Source organism: Berghia stephanieae, chromosome 6 (genome assembly GCF_034508935.2).
Source record: "Berghia stephanieae isolate SIO BIC M18660-M18661 chromosome 6, UCSD_Bste_1.3, whole genome shotgun sequence".
NCBI lineage: Eukaryota > Metazoa > Mollusca > Gastropoda > Nudibranchia > Aeolidiidae > Berghia > Berghia stephanieae.
The window spans coordinates 54,582,691-54,600,190 of NC_088365.1; the positions used below are offsets into that span (position 1 = coordinate 54,582,691).

Consider the following 17,500-nt stretch of genomic DNA (forward strand, 5'->3'; position numbering starts at 1 on the left):
ATGATGGAACATTGAAGCTTTTGAAATGTGGTGCTTGAGACGGATGCAGAGAATATCGTATACTGCACACAAAACGAACGAAGAAGTGCTAAAACAAACATACCAACAAAGGAAACTAATGCCCTTAATTATTAAGGGCATTAGTTTCCCTTGTTGGTATGTTTGTTTTAGCACTTCTTCGTTCGTTTTGTGTGCAGTATACGATATTCAATAGCGGATCGACAACTATCCTTTTTCGGACACATAGTAAGGAAAGATAAGAATGAATACCTGGCAAGTTGTGGAAAAATACCTGGTAAACGCGCCCGGGGGAGACAAAGAAAAACACTCATTGACCAACTGAAGGGCTTCACCAACCTAACAATCCAAGAGCTGTTTGAAAAAGCAAGAGACAGGGAGGAATGGAGAGAGATAATTCATGCAGTATCCGAAGCCTGGACCAGGCATGGAACCTAGAAGAAGAAGAAGATGATGATGATGGTGAATGTAAAAATGATGGTGACAATGGTTTCAGCGACAAACCACTCACCCAGAAACAAGCATCCAATATGGCACCTTCGTACTTGCGTAAATCTTGCACTCCCGATTCGTGTGCGTATGTGTAGATGTAGTTGGCAAAGGAAGACTAAATAAGAGAAATAGGAAATAAAATAATAATAGTTAGCATTCATCTAGAGCAATATCCACTAAACGTGCTCAAAGTGCTTTACAAAGGGTCCCAAGCCAACAGCAAGAGTTAACATGTAGGACGAGGCATGACGTCTGTAAGGCGATATTACCTATTTCTTTTTCTTCGACAGAACAAGGCCATATTTTATTTTTCAAAGTCATATTTTCACTTTCATTTTATTTCAAAAGTCCTAGCCATGTTTCGTTCTGTACATTTTGTCTGTGTTTTATTATGTAAGCCGACGTGTACTTATTTGCAGTTCTGATAACCCACGTTGTTATGGTCTCATTGTTATAATGGAAATACTCTCAAACCGACGCAAAATATAGTCCATTACAACGATGTTTAATTAGGCCCATAATTGCGTTCGGTTACCAGACCTGCAAATATGTGCACCTAAATGTAAACCCTTCTAATCTTACTTGAGCTTTATCCACTAAACGTGCTCAAAGCGCTTTACAAGGGGTCCCTGGCCAACAGCAACACATAACATAGGAATAGACATGACGCCTGTCAGGCGATATTACAATTTTTTTGTGATAGAGACAACGCTATTAACGGTCAGGTACTCATTTTACACCTGAGTACGATGAGAGAATGTGAGTAAAGAGCCTTCTCCAAGGACTCAACGATGCGCCAAGCGAGGCTCGAACCTAGGACCTTCCGATCTGAAAGCGAGTGTCATACCACAAGACGACGACAAAAAAAAACAAACAAAAAAAAAAAAAACAAAAAAATACGAATGATTTTTGACAAAAGAGATCTATTACACATTATTCAATCACCCACGTTACTTACCTGTAGACCATCAAACACGAAGAGGGAAAGACTGGCTATCAGAGTGACGATCATCACTTGAGTGGGGCCGCATGCACAACACGTTGCTCTAACCCATCCACCGAGTCTGTTCATAGAAAAACCTGAAAAATGACAGGGTAATCAAAACATACATTTTCTAGTATGAGAACTATCCGGACGACGAACCAATATTAAATAAATAAATAAATAAATAAATAAATAAATGAATAAATAAATAAATAAATAAATAAAATTCCCTTTAATCATCCCACAGGGGAATTTGTCCCTGGGTCTATTCAAGAGAAAACTGAAATAACCCAGGCATCAGCCGCAGTGCAGCGCCGCAAATTGAGCTACCGCGAGCGAGGTGACACGTGTTCAAGGCCACACAGTGCAGCGGTGGGTGATCGAACTCGGTACCTTTCGGGTACGAAGGAAAGCCGCTGAGCCACGCTGCCCCTTTATCATTAATCTAGTCTGTTCAATGAAAAATCAAAAATTGAACAATGCAATAAGAAACGGACATAGTCTGTTCATAGAAAAACCTTAAAAGTGAAGAGTCAGAACTATGAATCCATCGCCCAATATTGTCCTTTAACTTTCTCCTTACCAGCCATTTTCAGGATTTTCCCCAAAACTTCACACCCAACACAAAAATATATTTTGTATCACTCAAACTACCCCCCCCCCCCCCCCCCCCCCCCAAAAAAAAAAAAAAAAAAAAAAAACAACCCCAAACAAACAAACATACCGTCACAGCGAGTAATGATCAATCCCCAAGTTTCATAATTTGTGTATGTAAATTCTATTTCCAGCCCAGAATTTATCCCGCCATAATAGAAACCGTTTTGAGACGGCCGGTCACGCACAACAATAAATTATATGTGTGCGTTTATATGTTCGTTTTTTGATTGTGTACGTGAGTACATTGACAAATCTATACCTAGGGATTTTGTGATCTAATTTACGGTTGAAGAGCGCTTTGAAGATGATCCATTATAATGCACTGGTTGATATTGTGTTTATTCCGACATGCCCTAGAAATTCACGAACCTGGCATCGCATGACACGTTTATTGCTATCCTTTTATTCTGACGTACTCTGTATTAAAAAAAAAACATATTTCAAAATTTGGCCAGAAAACTCGTCCTTCTTCGAATATCGATCAATTTAAATGACCTCTCAAAAACCTTTTCACACCTGGGACTTCGCGAAGTCCCAGATTTGAGAGGGTTATTTTTGTTTGTTTTATTTTTCCAAGACAAGGGCTATGTGGTCTTGTGGTATGACACTCGCTTTCGGATCGGAAGGTCCTGGGTTCGAGCCTAGCTCGGCCCATAGTTGAGTCCTTGGAAAAGACTCTTTACTCACATTCTCTCACCGTACTCAGGTGTAAAATGAGTACCTGGCCGTTAACAGCGTTGTCTTTGTCCGAAAAATTGTAATATCGCCTAACAAGCGTCATGTCCCGTCGTCCTACATGTTAAATGTTGCTGTTGACCAGGGACCCCGTGTAAAGCGCTTTGAGCAAATTTAGTGGATATTGCGCTATATAAAAGCTCATATTTTTTATTCATTTATTTTTTTTATTGCTCTATGACAGCCAATGTAAAATATTCTCCATTATAACCCCGATAATAGGTCAGCATTTTATACATTTCATCGTCATGCTTATAAGGCGATGAATAATTATCTATTCTTTGCATAAACCCTTATAAGTATTAATTTATTTCAGAGCTTGATATGTCCGATACTCGTATTATGCAATCGTTTTCAGAACAGACAATGCCAAATATCGTTTAATCCTATGAAAGAAAAAAAAAAGGATTTTGGCACGATTTATCATTTAAAAAACTTGAGCAGTTATGATATAGGGCAATGACAACTAAACGTGCTCAACGCGCTTTATAAAGGGTCCCTGTTAGGCGATATTACAATTTTTTTCCGACAGGACAACCGCAAGTAGCGACCAGGTACTCATTTTACACCTGAGTACGGTGAGAGAAGAATGTGAGTAAAGAGCATTTTCAAAGGATTCAACTACACGGCGAGCGACGCTCGAACTTTGGACCTTCCGATCCGAAAGCGTGTGTCTTACCACTAATAGACCACAAAGTAAGCCGCACAATAATAATGTGTAACCCATCTTCTCAAAACGGTACCATGTCGGGGATTCGCCTAATCCTTGCCATCATTGACTGAGAGCGTTCCGTCGCGTCGCCATCGTTAGGTTATAGATAGTATGCGCTTGGCTAAGAAGCCATCCGAAAGTATAACGGACCAACACACAAAACTGTGTGTATCCATGAACGTTAATAGTCGGGTTAATACAGTTCAGTGAGCATTACTCATAAACGCGGATGGCAAAAAACAATAACAAAGACCTAAGTGACGTCATCTTCGAACTATCAAAAGATAGTATGCGCTTGGCTAAGAAGCTCATAACATTGCCATCCGGAAGTATAACGGACCAACACACAAAACTGTGTGTATCCATGAACGTTTATAGTGAAGTTAATACAGTTCATTGAGCATTACTCATAAACGCGGATGGCAAAAACAATAACATAGACCTGAGTGACGTCATCTTCGAACTATCTATAGCCTGACACCGAAACCCAAAAAGACTGGCATTTTGACGTCATTATTTGTTTTTTGCACCTCCTCCTCCCCATGAACTTCTATCGTTAGTAGTGCTCATGGTAACAAGTGGTCCCATTGGCTGAACTATTGAATACAACTCACGATTTGTTTTCTTTTGTGGCAAAAGACTGGCATTTTGACGTCATTTTTTGGTCAGTGTCAGGCTATAAGTTAACGATGGCTACGCTGACACTGACCAAAAAATGACGTCAAAATGACAATCTTTTGCCACAAAAGAAAACAATTCGTGTTGTATTCAATAGTCCAACCAATGAAATCACTTGTTTCCATGAGCACTACTAACAATAGAAGTTCAAGGTTACACAGAGTTTTGTGTGTTGGTCCGATATACTTCCGGATGGCAATGTTGTGAGCTTCCTCGCCAAGCGCACACTGTCTATAGATAGTTCGAAGTTGACGTCACTCAGGTCTTTGTTATAGTTTTTTGACATCCGCGTTTATGAGTAATTCTCACTAAACTGTATTAACCTGACTATAAACGATCATGGTTTCACAAAGCTTTGTGTGTTGGTCGGTTATACTTCCGGATGGCAATGTTGTGAGCTTCCTAGCCAAGCGCACACTATCTATAAGTTAACGATGGCTACGGCCTAATGTGGCGATGCAGTCTTGTGGTAGACACTTGCCTTCGCCTTCAGTTAAGATTTCTAGTTCCGAGTTCCGAGTTCCGCGCGGCGGCGAGTTGAGTCCTTGGAGAGGGCTCTTTACTCACCTCATCTCCAACAGTTACTCGGGTGTAAAAGAAGTACCTGGCCGATAGCAGTGTTGCCTCTGTATAGGGGGGGGGGAGGTATGCAATATCGCCTTGCCGGCGCGCGCCATGTGTAAATAATAATAATAATAATAATAATAATAATAATAATAATAATAATAATAATAATAATAATAATAATAATAATAATAATAATAATAATAATAATAATAATAATAATAATAATAATAATAATAATAATAATAATAATAATAATAATAATAATAATAATAATAATAATAATAATTAATGATTATGATGATAATGACAATATAATAATAATAATAATAATAATAATAATAATAATAATAATAATAATAATAATAATAATAATAATAATAATAATAATTAATGATGATGATGATAATGAAAATAATAATAACAATAATAATAATAATAATAATAATAATAATAATAATAATAATAATAATAATAATAAAATAATAATAATAATAATAATAATAATAATAATAATAATAATAATAATAATAATAATAATAATAATAATAATAATAATAATATGATGAATGAATAATAAAATAATAATAATAATAATAATAATAATAATAATAATAATAATAATAATAATAATAAATAATAATAATAATAATAATAATAATAATAATAATAATAATAATAATAATAATAATAATAATAATAATAATAATAATAATAATAATAATAATAATAATAATAATAAATAATAATAATAATAATAATAATAATAATAATAATAATTAATACGTAGCAGAGAATTGACGACGAGGCACCTATTATAACAGTTTGTATTTAAAATTTCATGGCCTCTATTCATATCTATCTTTTCATGCAATTGGTACAAAGGCACGTGAAATAAATATTATTGTTATAGTTTATTTATTATCAAACCATCATCACCGCCACCTGAAGCCACCGTTATCTTATAGATAGAATGCGCTTGGCCAAGGAGTTCACAACATTGCCATCCGGAAGTATAACGGACCAACACACAAACTCTGTGTAACCATGAACGTTTATAGTCAGGTTAATACAGTTTAGTGAGAACAACGCACAAACGCGGATGGCAAAAACAATAACAAAGGCCTGATTGACGTCATCTGCATACTATCTATAGCTTGACACTAGAACCGTGGCCTTCGTAAAGTTATAGCCTGACACTGAAATCATGGCCTTCGTAAAGTTATGGCCTGACACTGACCAAAAATGACGTCAAAATGCCAATCTTTTGCCACAAAAGAAAACAAATTGTGAGTAGTATTCAATAGTTCAACCAATGGGATCACTTGTTTCCATGAGCTCAACTAACGACAACTCACTAGGCGGTGCAAAAACCAAATAATGACGTCAAAATGCCAGTCCTTTTGGATTTCAGTGTCAGGCTATAACATAACGATGGCGACGCTAGAACTCCACAAGCACTGGTCTTTTGACGTCATTATTTGTTTTTTTGCACCGCCTACTGAGTTGTCGTTAGTAGTGTTCATGGAAACGAGTGATCCCATTGGTTGACCTATTGAATACAACTCACTATTTGTTTTCTCTTGTGACCAAAGACTTGTCTTTTGACGTCATTTTTTGGTCTGTATCAGGCTATAGATAGAACGAAGATGACGTCACACAGGCCTTTGTTATTGTTTTTGCCATCCGCGTTTGTGAGTTGTTCTCACTAAACTGTATTAACCAGACTATAAAAGTTCATGTTGGTCCGTTGTACTTCCGGATGGCAATGTTGTGAACTCCTTGGCCAAGTGCATTCTATCTATTAACCAGACTATAAAAGTTCATGTAGGTCCGTTGTACTTCCGGATGGCAATGTTGTGAACTCCTTGCCAAGCGCATTCTATCTATAAGTTAACGATGGCTCCGCTTTGCGCAGCCATACCTACACCTTTCTATCCACCTCCTCCTCCCCCTCCTCTTCTACCTCCGCTTACCACTCCTTCAAAACCTTTTCCTCTTCATCATCATAATCATTGCTAATATCGTCATCATCATATCCATCGACACCACCCCCACCACCATCATCACCATCCACCTCATCCTGCTCCCCCCCCCCCCCCTCCTCTTCTGCCTCTACCTACCACTCCTTCTAAACCTTTTCCTCTTCATCACCATAATCATCGCTATCATCGATATCATCGTCATCATCATCATCATCATCATCATCACCATCATCATCACCATCCACCACACCGCCTCCTCCTCTCCTCCTCCTTCTCCTCCTCCCCTCCTCCTGCTTCTTCTCCTCCTCCCCTCCATTGCTCCTTCTCCTTCTCCCCTCCTCCTTCTCCCCTCCTCCTCTTCCTCCTCCTCTTCCACCTCCTCCTTTTCCTCCTCCTCTTCCACCTCCTCCTTCTCCTCCTTCTCCCCTCCTCCTTCTCCCCTCCTCCTCTTCCTCCTCCTCTTCCACCTCCTCCTTCTCCTCCTTCTCCCCTCCTCCTCCTCCTCCTCCTCCTTCTCCTCCTCCTTCTCCCCTCCTCTTTCTCCCCTCCTCCTTCTCCCCTCCTCCTTCTCCCCTCCTCCTCTTCCACCTCCTCCTCCTCCTCCTTCTCCCCTCCTCCTTCTCCCCTCCTCCTTCTCCCCTCCTCCTTCTCCCCTCCTCCTCTTCCACCTCCTCCTCCTCCTCCTTCTCCTCCTCCTCCTACTCCTCCTCCTCATCATCATCATCATCATCATCACCATCATCAATACCATCGGGATGAAACAAAAATCACTCACTCTTTTTTGGCTCTATACTCCGCATCGGGTCGTGAATATCAAAGCACACATTCCGGGGCTTGAGTTTCCCCCGAGTCTCCTGCACGATCAGAAATCCAACAAGAGCTGCTATGAAGAGCTGAGGAAAAAATGAAACATTTCATTTTAGTCACGTGCCAAATCTAATGAAGACAAAAAAATAGAAAGAAAATTAAATAAACAGAGCAGTAATTAACCCTCTCATTACCAACTGTAGGAAAATCGTCACATTCGTTATGACATAACCAACATTTTTCTCATTCAAATTTATTTTGTACATCATAAAATATAAAGAAAATGAACAGTGTGTTGTAGAGTATGTTTTGCTAAAGACATTATGTATTTCAAGAACTTGCTGCTATTGTGTTCGGGTGATATAAAATCTATTTTTGTGTTAGTTGGGTGTGAAGTTTTGGGGAAAATCCTGAAAATGGCTGGTAAGGAGAGGGTTAAAATAAAATTAAAATTGTGGCCATTCGCCTCCGTGAGGCTATGTGGTCGTATGGCATGTCACTCGCTTTAGGATCGGATGGTCCTGGGTTCGAAGTCTCAATCGGCCCAAAGTTGAGTCCTTGGAAAAGACTCTATACTGACATTTTCTCACCGTACTCAGCCAGATGTAAAATGAGTACCTGGCCGTTAACAGCGTTGTGTCGGACGGAAAAAATTGTAGATATAACAAAGGTTTTCCTTTGAATTTTGTGATGTAGGAAACGAACCTTGATAAGAAAAAATGTTTCGTAACAAATGTGGCGATTTTCTTGTAGTTAGTAAGTTAAGGAGTGGGTTAAGTCAGTGACCGGTAGACGACGTGCGGCTATGTGGTCTAGTGGTATGACACTCGCTTTCGGATCGGAAGGTCCTGGGTTCGAGCCTCGCGCTCGGCGCATAGTCGAGTCCTTGAAAAGGCTCTTTACTCACATTCTCTCACCGTACTCAGGTGTAAAATGAGTACCTGGCCGTTAACAGCGTTGTCTTTGTCCGAAAAATTGTAATATCGCCTAACAGGTGTCATGTCCCGTCCTACGTGTTAAATGTTGCTGTTGACCAGGGACCCCTTGTAAAGCGCTTTGAGCAGATTTAGTGGATATTGCGCTATATAAAGCTCAATTTTGGTCATTTTTGGTAGACGACGAAGAGATTTGGGATTCCTGAGAGATGACAGAAATGTTTGGACATGGCCATATATCTCTGATGTTTGTTGCAATAATATACTTGGTACTGGGTGATGTTGAATGAAGACAAACATTAATCATTTTGTATGGGACGGATGGACCAGCTTTTGTTATTGTCTTGCATGGCATTGTCCTAGAAATTCCTTTATATTACGAGTACAATACAATAAAATGATGACCAGAAGGAAATTATAGGAGGAGCAAAAAATGACGTCACTCAGCTCTTTGGGTTTGTTGTTTTGTTTTGTTTTTTTTTTTTTTTTGTTGACAGCCATTTTAATAGTTAGTTCTCAAGGAAATTATATCAACCAGGCAATAAACATTCAAGGTTATACACAGTTTTGTGTGTTAGTACGTTATATCCGGCTGGCGGATGCTGTGAGTATTTTTAGATAAACGCATAGCATTAATCAGAATTTTGGCCGAAATGATTAATAATGTGTTTTATGAAAGGAAACGAAAATATGTTGGAAAACCCCCAAAATATGAAGTGGGTGACCGGTAGGCGAATAAGAGATGTTCTTGAAAAGGGCTGATGATAGAGAGGCTTGGAGAGGGACAGTTCTGTGATGTTTGCAATATACTCGGCGCTGGGTGATGTTGAATCGAGACAAACATCAATCATTTTGTATGCTGGGACGGATGGGGGTCAGTATTCGTCAACCTATAGCATGATATTACCTTAAAAATTACCCCAAAATTACCCCATAATGCAATACGATACAGCGATGATCAGAAGGACATATGTGACACCTCGTCTCAAAACGGTATTAAGTCGGAATGATTAAGTTGCTGAAAATTGAATTTGTAGCCAGAATTATCAGACTGAAGTTGAGTTTATATGTTTTATTCAGGAGAATGAATATCACATATTTTTGGCCAGTTTAACTAGAATTTGACAAGATGGCATCTGGTCCATCCCGATATAATACCGATTTGAGACACATATGGGTCACATATAGAAGGAACGAAATTGATGCCATTCAGTTCTTTGGGTTTGTTTTTTTTTTTTAAGCCATTTTAATGGAAAGTTCTCACTTAATTATATCAACTAGACAGTAAACATTCAAGGTTACACACACTTTTGTGTGTTGGTGCGTTATGTCCGGCTGGTGGATGCTGTGAGTTGTTGTTTTTTAGCTAAACGCTTAGCATTAATAAGCTTTTTTGAATCCAATTTTACGGGCATTTACTAGAAAATGTGATGGCTCCAAATTTTGGGCATTTACTTGGAGGACCATTCCAAATATTCCAGTAAATTTTGTTTGGCATTTTTTTTTCTCTCTAAAATTAATCTGGCAGTAGAAATGATGAAGGTTGATGTTAACTATTACCGATAATTTTATTATTCTCTCTCTCTCTCTCTCTCTCTCTCTCTCTCTCTCTCTCTCTCTCTCTCTCTCTCTCTCTCTCTCTCTCTCTCTGTGTGTGTGTCTCTCTCTCTCTCTCTCTCTCTCTCTCTCTCTCGCTCTCTCTCTCTAAATATATATATTTCATATCCACGGGTGGGTTCGAAGCATTATTCAACGATTACGTTTTTTTTACTAAAAATGATAGGGTTTTCCAATGGGTTGGAATAATGGTATTCATCACACTTCAAATGAGACAGATCCTTACGTAGATTATTCCAACTGCCTGAATGTCAACTAAACGCCATAGACCACCAACATTCTTTTTGTTTTGTTTTCTTCTTCTTTTGGCCAAAAGAATAAACCAGACATTTATTCTAGCATAAGATTATCTATCACTTTTAAAAATAAAGTTTTGAAGCTGAGACATTCAAAAGGGTTAATTTTAACTCACTCAATCCTAGAGATTTTTGCTACTTTTCAAATTGGAAAAAATGTATTAAAAATGAGCATGTCCATAGAGAGTTTTATTCAACTACCTTTAACATGCAAAAACTAAAAAACATTAGCTTTGATACTGCGCCTATAATTGTCTCAGAAAAATGCAATAAATAGGCATGGGGTAAAAGTAACCCGGTTTGACTACGGATAAAGTCGGTGTTAGGGTTGAGTGTGTTAAGACGGTTTGACACGTTAGAAATAGAGATAACGATAAATGGTCGATATATGACGTAACCTTTTATTCTGGCCAAAATGAAATAAAAGTGTTTTTGCTAATATTTTGGCAGCTGCTATGTCTTTATCTGATGTAATTAATAGCTCGATCGCTGGTTTATGCATTCGCATGTCGGGGTTAGCAACGAGTATACAATTAATGACGGAAAGAGTAACTATGATGCTATGATGTGTAGATTGCATAAACCTGCTTGTATCACGCTGGATGGTAAGGTTTGTTTTTGAAACTCAAAGTACATAGAATTAGAATTTACCAGTCACTGATGTACTCTTTACCCTGAAAAGATGGGTATTTAAACATTTGGCCAAAAAAAAAAAAAACTAAACGCGTCCTTCAAATTTTGACTGATTTAAATATTGGCAAATGCTCTCAATTTGCGACTCGAAGGAAGACCGTACTAGGTCCCAGGTTTGAGAGTTTTTGCAAAGATGAGGGTTGTTCAAATCGATCAATATTTGAAGGATGAGTTTTCTGGTCAAAATTGTATATACGTGTCTTTCCAGAGTACGACAGTCAGCTGTTTAAAATAGCTCAAGAAATTAACAAAAGGATAAAATATTCAAGATAGATGCATTGTGTGTCAGTAGGATATATCTCAACTCTCTCTCTCACTCTCTCTCTCTCTCTCTCTTTCTCTCTCTCTCTCTCTCTCTCTCTCTCTCTCTCTCTCTCTGTGTGTGTGTGTGTGTGTGTTTAGGGGTTTATGGTAGTGCGGAGCGGTCCCAAGCATGTTTAAGGACCGCGGTTCTACGGTGCCTGGGAAATGAGAAGTTTATGGCGATCATGACACATTTAGGTCATAAAGTCAGCCAACAACATATAACTATACAAATCAGAAAGACGAAGTGGGGATGGATAGACCATACACTTAGTAAACCTGCCTGTAACATCACAAAATAATATAGGCTCTAACATGAAATTTTCAATGAGGAAGAAGACTAGGAAGGCCAAGAAATAGTTGGCCATGGAGCACGGTTGGGGAAAACAAGGAGAGGTGGTTACACATGGAGAAAACAGCCCAAGGAAGAGTCAAATGATGAAGCATCATTGATGACCTATGCTCCCTGCCTGGTATTACGGGGTGGATACACACGGAAGCAGATGGAGAAGACAGTCCAAGGAAGAGTCAAAATGATGAAGCATCATTGATGACCTATGCTCCCTGCCTGGGATTAAGGGGTGGATACACACGGAAGCAGGTGGAGAAGACAGTCCAAGGAAGAGTCAAAATGGGAAGCATCATTGATGACCTATGCTCCCTGCCTGGGATTAAGGGGTGGATACAAACGGAAGCAGGTGGAGAAGACAGTCCAAGGAAGAGTCAAAATGGGAAGCATCATTGATGGCCTGTGCTCCGACTGGGGTTTAGGGCTTAAGTCATTTCAAGTGTCACTAAAGAGGAGAGAACAGTTAAAAGACTCAGATCTATCTAGATATCAACCACTGAGAAGGAAAGAAAGGTAAAGGAGACGAGGTCATCGGAGATTGGAAGTAGAGACAAGAGCGATATATTACTTCTGTAGCTAGTCTGAAACTGACACCGCCGCAGGAACTCTGTCAATAGATGAATTGTCATTTTTATCCCTGATATATCTACACTCTTTGAATTTTACTATATATCATCACGTTCTTCAAATGAAAAAGTCCAGACAACCTCACACAGCACAAAGATCGTCTCCACTGGGAAAGAGAAAGATAGGCAGGCCATTGGGCACCTGGAGGAGGACAACTGAAGAGGAGATGAAAGAGGCAGGAAAGACATGGATTGAGCTGAGCTGGCTGGCCCAGGACAGAGATGCCTGGAGGAAATTTGTTGGTGATTTATGTTCCACCAAGGAACCAGGATGATAAGGAAGTTTATCATCAGTTTAACCCTCTCCTTACTGGCGAAGTGGCCGAGTGGCTAAGGTATTGCACTGTGATCCGGATGACCCGGGTTCGAGCCCGAGCCCCGCTTCAGGCACTTTCGTTTTTTTCCTTGAGCAAGATTTTTAACCCCCAGTTTGCTCACTTGGACAGCATGGGTGATTCCTGTTGACATCAGACATCTTGTTTGATGACTTATCTATATTCCTTCGTGGAATACCTAGACGACGACATCTTATGATATCGTGGCGCAAAAGGCATCATTCATTTTTTTAAATCTATCAACTATAGGAAAACCGTCACTTTCGTTACGATATACAACCAACATTTTTCTTATTCAAATTTCTCTTGTACTTCATAAAATTTAAAGAAAATGAACAGTGTGTTGTAGATAGAGCACGTTTTGCTAAAGAAATTATTTATCGCAAGAACTTGCTGCGATTGTGTTTGAGTGAAAAAATAAAATATATTTTTGTGTTAGTTGGGTGTGAAGTTTTGGGGAAAATCCTGAAAATGGCTGGTAAGGAGAGATTTAAGATAACCAATAAACGCGTCAAAGTGAATTTATAACAAATTGCCATCTTATTGCTTTAGTAAATAGACTAGATGTACCTAAATAATATGTACTTATACGCTGTTCATCAGGGTCAACAATTTGAGACGCTGAAAAACGTTTCATTAAATCTAAAATATTTCATTTATGTTCAAAACACATTACATCACCGTTGAGACATTCAAGCAAAAAGATACCGTTGTTCGTCGAGCAGGTCAGAAAAAAAAACCCCAGCATTATCCATCTATTGACAACGGCTGTTTAACAACATGATTACAATAATAATAATAATAATAATAATAATAATAATAATAATAATAATAATAATAATAATAATAATAATAATAATAATAATAATAATAATATATAAACCAGGCAGGCATAAGTAAGATAGACATAAAGTAAAAAATGATTCAAAGAAACGCAACCGATATAACACAACAAAACAAATAAATGAAAAAAGAGAGCGAGACAGAAAAGCAAACAAACAAACAAACAAAAGCACACATAACGAACCAAATCATCTTGACATAACACTATCTATCTTCTTCTCTCGATGGCTAGTAACGAAATTATGTGCCGCTATGTGGTCTAGTGGTATGAGACTCGCTTTCGGATCGGAAGGTCCTGGGTTCGAGCCTCGCGTTCGGCGCATAGTTGAGTCCTTGGAAAAGGATCTTTACTCACATTCTCTCACCGTACTCGGGGTGTAAAATGAGTACCTGGCCGTTAGCAGCGTTGTCTTTGTAAATTGTAATATCGCCTAACAGGCGTCATGTCCCGTCCTACATGTTAAATGTTGCTATTGACCAGGGACCCCTTGTAAAGCGCTTTGAGCACATATAGTGGATAATGCGCTATATAAAGCTCAGATTAAAAAAAATATATTTATTTTTATTTATTTTTTTCAATTATGAACAGTTAAAACATTTTAGTCAAAAGATTCCTATAGAATAGTCATCTATCGTCTCAAATTTCTATTTATACCCCCCTTTCCCCCCCCCCCCCCCCCCCCCACCCTCCCAAAAAAATGAAATCGGGATATATGAAGTTAATGTTTTGTTGTTGGTGTTTTGTTGTTGTTGTTTGTTTTGTTTTGTTTAAAGGATGAATATAATAATAATAATAATAATAATAATAATAAAATAATAATAATAATAATAATAATAATAAATAATAATAATAATACAATAATAATAATAATAATAATAAATAATAATAATAATAATAATAATAATAATAATAATAATGCTGAAAACGTATATAGCGCTAGAACTCCGAGACACCAGACTCTAAGCGCTTATCCTGTCGTAAAGAGTATAGAACAAAAATAATTGATATTTCTTTTAATTTGAGGACGAGAGACGCATGCGCACAACCAACATGACGTTCTCTCTCTAATAACTTTTCGGCCGGTGACGTCACAGACTATGGGTGACGTCCAACCAAGGGACGCTACTCTTCCGCTAATCTCATTCCCTATAAATTTCTCACCTGCAAACCACCAAGAATGTAGAAAGCGTTGGGTAGTTTACTCATGTGCCTGTAGCGGAAGACTCGCTGGGGTTGAGGTGGGATTCGAACCGTCACCGTGCTAGCCTCCATGTGAGTGCTACCATTCTGGCTGAGGTAGGTCGGAGTCTCGACGGTGAATCCGGTGATGTAAGGCGTGCAGTCTTTGTTGAGTAGAAAGGCTGAGGCGATCATAGGACTGACGAAAGCACCGATACCATAGGAACAATGCAATGCCTGTGGGGAAAAAAATGAACATTATATAGAGCAATATCCATTAAATGTGCTCAAAGCGATTTACAAGTGGTCCCTAGTCAACAGCAACATTTAACATGTAGGACGGGACATGCCCCCTGTAAGGCGATATTACAATTTTTCGGACAAAGACAACGCTGTTAACTCATGTCATATCTCAGTGCGGTGAGAAAATGAAGGTTGTTTGGACGCCGAGACCAGGGTTTGAATCCCTGACCTAGCCCATTTTGCGGCGCTGCACTGCGCCTGACGCCTGGAGTTATTCCAGTCTTCCCTTGGAATAGACCCTTAAGAGAAATTTAACCATTGGGATGAATAAAGGGAATTTTTTTTTAGCTTACATTTTAAACCTGAGTCTAGACCACAAATAGCCGCAAAATTAATATTTTTTAAAATTGGACGACTCTACAGTCCACAAAAGACTTAGAATAATGTCCCTATCAGTAGACTAATACTCATTGTTAAAAAAACAACTTTGTCATCTTTACTTTCGCCAAATAGATCTATACATTTTTTTAAAAGTTCTCGCTACGGATTTACTGCTGAGTGGGTGAAATGATCGCAGATGAAGCAAGCCTGCAGTTGGAGTAAATACTGATAGGTTCAAATGCAATTGAAAGCTGGTTTTCCAAAACTCGTTAAGTCGATTTTTCTACTTTCTGAGATTTTCCATCCATGAGATAAATTGAAATGTAGATTTTATATCAAGCATCAATCGACACAAACATTTCCTTAGTTTTGTGTGAATTTGGAGTTTAATATGATAAAATAAAAGACCGAATGGGACATTTTAGGGGAAATAATCCTAAATATCTCAAAATGGAAGAAAAAAACGCAGTTAGGGAATTTTGGAAAACCACTCTTCAATTATAATATACAAAATATATTCATTGGTTGAGAATACGTGACCTGCCGTCTCACACTAGTAGTATGCAAGGCTAATTTTGAAGCTGAAAAAATATATTACTGTATATTGTCAAAGATTATATTATTTGAGTCAAGTTTAAATTCTTTATCTCGGAGAATGAATACAGTTTCCCATAGTAAAAACAAAAATCCCAAATATTTGTATTCTTATAATTATGGCCATAAATTCCCATTCTGGACAATTGATGAACTCCAATACAATACCGTATTGATGCAGTGAGTTTCATATTTCAGATTGTTATAGCCGCGAGTGTCAATTTACCAGTAAGAACGACTTCAGATTCTCTCCAAACTTATGTATGGCCTTCAGTTAGGTGGGAAAATTATTATATCATCCACCTCAACATCATTACTATTTTGAAGGGGTTAGTGGTTGCATTTCATACATGTTTACTGCTACAGGAATTAACTAAATAAAATAAAATTCCATTTATTCATCCCCAAGGAGAAATGTGTCTTTAGGGTCTATTCCAAGGGAAGACTAGAATAACTCATGCAGCGCCGCAAAGTGAACTAAGGCGAGGCGGCTTGCTCAAGGCTACACAACGAGGCGGGTAGTCGAACTCGGTATCTATTTGGTAGGAAGCAAAGACAGTACCGCTGAGCCACGCTGCCCCTACAAGAACGGACCCAAATTTTGTCCAAACATCTGGACCACCTGATAGTTAGCCAGACAATCTCAACACCCATACACCAACCCGTAATGACGAGGACAACGGTTAGAGTGGACAGATTCCATAGGCAGTTATCACAAACAAAGATTTGTTTTGGCCGCAAGTGTCAATTTACCAGTAAGAACAGGTCTCCGATTCAGTCAAAAAACATCTGTATGACCTTCAGCTCGGTATCAATCATTACAAGCTTTAATTCAATTCTCATCACCTGATCCATCATAATTACCATTTTGAGGCGTCGTTTTAAAAATGAAAGTGTTTACAGCTACTGCAATGTTTACCTAACCTGCAAGAATGGCCCCACATGTCGTCCAAGCATTTGGATGATCTGCAAACCCGTAATAACGAGGACAACGATGAGAGTGGACAGATTCCCTAGGCAGGTATCACAAACATTCATAGATTTGTTTTGGCCTCGAGTGTCAATTTACGAGTAAGAACGATCTCAGATTCGGTCCAAACATACGTATGACCTTCAGCTCGGTAAGACCGTATGAGGTGTCGTTTTAAAAATAAAAATTGATAACAGCTACATACAAGGGTTAACTAACCTGCAAGAATGGCCCCACATTTCGTCCAAACATCTGGATGACCTGCAGGTTGGCAAGACAATCAAGACACCCCATACACCAGCCCATGATGACGAGGACCACGATGAGAGTGGACAGGTTCCCACAAGCAGGTATCACAAACATGGACAAGGAAACCCCAATGGCCCCAGTCAGCATCAGTGTATGGATAGGTATTCTGGACAAAAAGGGAAAGTAAAATAATTATGTATTATGACATTTCATGATCAGTTGGTAGAGCACTCTCTTCACGAGCAAAGGGAAT

At 38.6% G+C, this 17,500-nt stretch overlaps 1 protein-coding gene across 1 annotated transcript in view; it reads right to left on the minus strand.

Annotated features, from left to right (window-relative positions):
* Nucleotides 1–17,500, minus strand: part of LOC144975281 (major facilitator superfamily domain-containing protein 4A-like) — a 152,424-nt gene that overhangs the window by 7,881 nt on the left and 127,043 nt on the right. Inside the window, exons 3-7 of the mRNA XM_078919222.1 lie at nucleotides 17,218–17,413; nucleotides 14,793–15,047; nucleotides 7,602–7,719; nucleotides 1,469–1,590; nucleotides 530–625 (exon numbers count right to left, since the gene is read on the minus strand). Coding sequence (XP_078775348.1) covers nucleotides 530–625; nucleotides 1,469–1,590; nucleotides 7,602–7,719; nucleotides 14,793–15,047; nucleotides 17,218–17,413 — 787 coding nt within the window. The remainder of the gene's footprint in view (nucleotides 1–529; nucleotides 626–1,468; nucleotides 1,591–7,601; nucleotides 7,720–14,792; nucleotides 15,048–17,217; nucleotides 17,414–17,500) is intronic.